Source organism: Kogia breviceps, chromosome X (genome assembly GCF_026419965.1).
Source record: "Kogia breviceps isolate mKogBre1 chromosome X, mKogBre1 haplotype 1, whole genome shotgun sequence".
NCBI classification, from domain to species: domain Eukaryota; kingdom Metazoa; phylum Chordata; class Mammalia; order Artiodactyla; family Physeteridae; genus Kogia; species Kogia breviceps.
The window spans coordinates 96,715,095-96,718,352 of NC_081330.1; the positions used below are offsets into that span (position 1 = coordinate 96,715,095).

General features: G+C 55.3%; 1 protein-coding gene across 1 annotated transcript; it reads right to left on the reverse strand.

Moving 5' to 3' along the window:
* Positions 1-1,304: 1,304 nt before the first annotated feature.
* On the reverse strand, positions 1,305-2,778 carry LOC131747924 (heat shock transcription factor, X-linked member 3-like). The gene is made up of 2 exons (XM_059050000.2): positions 2,305-2,778; positions 1,305-1,877 (listed from the first exon to the last, which is right to left on the reverse strand). Exons 1-2 carry the CDS (start codon positions 2,776-2,778, stop codon positions 1,305-1,307), a joined length of 1,047 nt encoding a protein of 348 aa, XP_058905983.1.
* Positions 2,779-3,258: the final 480 nt, after the last annotated feature.

The following is a 3,258-nucleotide window of genomic DNA, read 5'->3' on the forward strand; positions in this document are numbered from 1 at the left end:
CCAGACTGGGCTCTCGAGAGGAAGGTGACAGAGAGACCAACTCATCGTGCCACCGTGCACTCACCTTCACACCCTGGACATGCACGTCTGGTTTGGTCTCAGTTGGCCCTGCCCTGGGGAGCGCTGCCCGCTCTGTGCTGTTCACGGAAGCAGATGAGCCCACCTGGTGCAGGGACGGGTTGGGACTTGCCTCGTGCGCTGCCGCTCTGGGCTCAGCGACAGAGTCTTGAGGACTTTGACATTTAGGAGAAGATGGCAGTGCCACTCGTTTTGGCCCTACTGATTCTGGGTGGTTGAGAGAAATGTGTTTTGAGGGGACCGGTTAGCGTTTTCCCCTCTTTGTCCTGGTCAGAACTCCCAGATGTTTGGACTGCATCTGGGGAACGAACGATGGGGGAAGGCCGGTGGCGGGCCTCGTGCATGTGGGAGAGGACCGCAGGCCCAGAAACAGGGCGCGGTCTGTCCTTACAGGTGACCCTGGCCCTGTTGTAAAGCGTCCCTTGGCTCACGAAGCGTGTGTGTTAGACGTGCTGCCCGGCCACTTCACGTCCGAAGACAGGCTCCTAAATATAGCTCTACGGCAAAGTGAGAAGGGCTGGTGCTCACTTTGTGGAAATCTCTTACTTTTCTGTGGGGTTTGGGACCATCTGTCAGCAAGCTTTCTAGGGGTTGTTACCTCTGAAGGTGCTGGGCTTTCCCCCAGGTGTTGGCTGGAAGGGCCCATCTCTTCTGAGGCAGTCGGCATTGTGCACACCTGCCTTGGTGGGTGGGGTGGCCCTCCTTTCCAGTGGGCCTCTTTGGGAGGCCCCTGGATGGTGGGCTGGACACATGCTCAGCTGCGGGTCAGAAACTTCTGGCATCATAGGGGGACCCAGGAGGGGTCTGATTCAGGATACTTGACTAATGGATTCAGGATACTTGACTAATGGAAGGTGACACCCCTGAGGTCAGGAGCCAGGCTGTGCTGCCTCCTGACTAGCAGGCAAGGCCCAGGGACCAGCCTGTCCTGGGCTGGACTCAGCGCTCCTTAGCCACGTTCATGGCTGAGCATGGGAAATGCTGCTGCTTCAAATGAAAGGGGACGGCGGGGACCAAAGCCTGCCGGGGGTGTGGGTTTCCAGCCTTGTCGGACCCGTCCACTGAGATGTGTGAATAGTATGGACAGTTAGAAAGGACACAAGACTCGCAATTCTCGTTCAATTCTTTATTTACTCCCGTGGACTTTGGCTTTTCTTTATTAGAGACAAAAATAGATTCTTGGTTATGAGATGGGGCTTTTTGTGTGTCCCCAGGGGCCTGCGAGCTCAGGGATCACAGTTGTCGTTGCACGGTTCGCCAGGAACAGACGTGCAATCTGAGGAGCCCTCCTGCTCCTCACCCACCTCAGGGACCTTGTTTGGGGACATGACTAAAAGGGCCGCCAGCAGGAGGGAGAAACAGGTGTTGTATAGAGACATCTCTGAGCCATAAGCTGGGTAAACCATGGGGCTGGCGGGCAGTTCCCTGGCACCGTCCCTTCCGGCAGTAGCCGGGGGCACAGAAGTGACATTCCAGGGAGTGCCCTTCCCACTCAGGCCGCCCTGCTCACTGGGGGGATGGTTTTCCCTGGCCTGTCCTACTCCACCGCTCCTAGAGCGCATGACGGGGAACAGGAAAGACTGGGTACCGCTGGGCCTCTGAGCCCTTGGGGCTTTCTTCTGGGTGGTGAAATCATTGTAATGGATTTGTGGGGAGCATCTGGTAGCAGTCTCTGGCTTCTTTCTCTTTGGGGCTGTTGCACTGGTCCCGGGCTGAGCAGTTGCTCCCAGGTTGCCTTTTCTCTGAATGTTTTCGATGAGCAGAGGCTTGCCTCTCTGAAAGTTGGAGTGGCGGTAGATCTGAAATGAAACGAATCACTTTAGCCATTCTGGGAGAAAATACCCATTCCTCCCCGTGCCCCTGTCCATCATAATGGTCTTATCTGACTATGGAGAAAAGGTCTCTTTAAGTTCCTGGCAGGTTATTCTGCCCTAGAGTGTGCACTCCCTAGAGCTCCCTGAGGCGAGCCTCGGTCCAGGTGTTACTGTTGCTACCTGACATCTCGTGGCCTCTCAAGAGGGTCTGTAGGCACACCTGCAGGTTCTCTCTAAGGGGCTGTGGCTGAATACCACAGGCTCTACTTTCTCATCTTTCCTTAACTACCTTCTCACGTGAAGAAAGTTATTCTTGGAAATGAAACCCGTTCAGCACGTGGCCCATCTGACCTCCCTGGAAGGTGTTCGAATAACAAGAGAACATGGGCAGTGGAAGGGCTTTCTACTTTACCATCAGTCTCTTCTCCCCTGGAGAGCATCTGGTCAGGCATATTTTGCTGAATCCGTACAGGTTCAGTTGGCGGATGAAAGTCTTCAAGCTGTCTGTGTTGAAAATCCTGTCTTTGCCGCTGCGGTGAAGAACCTCCCTCTGGAAGAGGTCTGCCTCAATGACCACCATGTCTCCCTTGTCATTCCATTGCACAGAGGTGATGGTGGAATCCTCCACCATCCTCCAGAGCTTTCTTGGGAAGGAGAGCTCAAGAATACTCTTGTTGGCCACACCATTGTTTGGGCCCTGTGGTGGCGGGTTGTCATGGGAGCCAGGATCTGGGCTCTCGGCTTGGTCACCCTGCTTCTCCGAACTCTCCCTTGAATCCACATTTGGATCCAGGGACGCAAGAGAGGGGACACACCTTGCTGGCTCTGCATCAGCCGATGGGCCCAGCTTGGCTGTACACAGCTTGTCGCTACTCTGACTAGCCATGGAGCCCGTCTAGATTGGGAGCATTCTCCACCGAGACCGTATCACTGAGCTCTCAAGGGCAGAAATACCTTGGACCAGAGTGGGGATGCCCAGTAAATACTGTCCGCAAGATTCTAGAATCTCGGTAGTGGGGCAACCAGCCACTTAAGTCGCAGTCTTCCTTATTGGTCACGTGATGTCACAAAGGTGGTCTGGAGAGGGAGCCCTGGCCAAGTGTGGGGGAGGGGATGGGGACAGGGTCCCCGGCGTCTGTCTTTTTCTCTAAAAGTCTTAAAAAGTATGGTTCAAGTTCCCGGGAAAGACTCCCGTCTGCCGCCAGGCACCTTGTTTCAAGGGGCCAGGCCCCGGATGGGTTGAGAAACGTGATCCTGTCTCTATTCCCATCCCTTGATGCTGGCTTCCGATTTGCTCAAGGGCCAGGCCCTGGTGAGGCGTAGCTTAGCTGCCACTGAGACCAAAGGGATCACGTGGGCCCCTGGC

Coding starts and splice junctions, on each gene's coding strand:
- LOC131747924 (XM_059050000.2), bottom strand. CDS start 2,778: ATGGCTAGTCAGAGTAGCGACAAGCTGTGTACAGCCAAGCTGGGCCCA. Junction 1,878..2,304: donor CAGGGGAGAAGAGACTGATG/GTAAAGTAGAAA, acceptor GTTTCATTTCAG/ATCTACCGCCACTCCAACTT.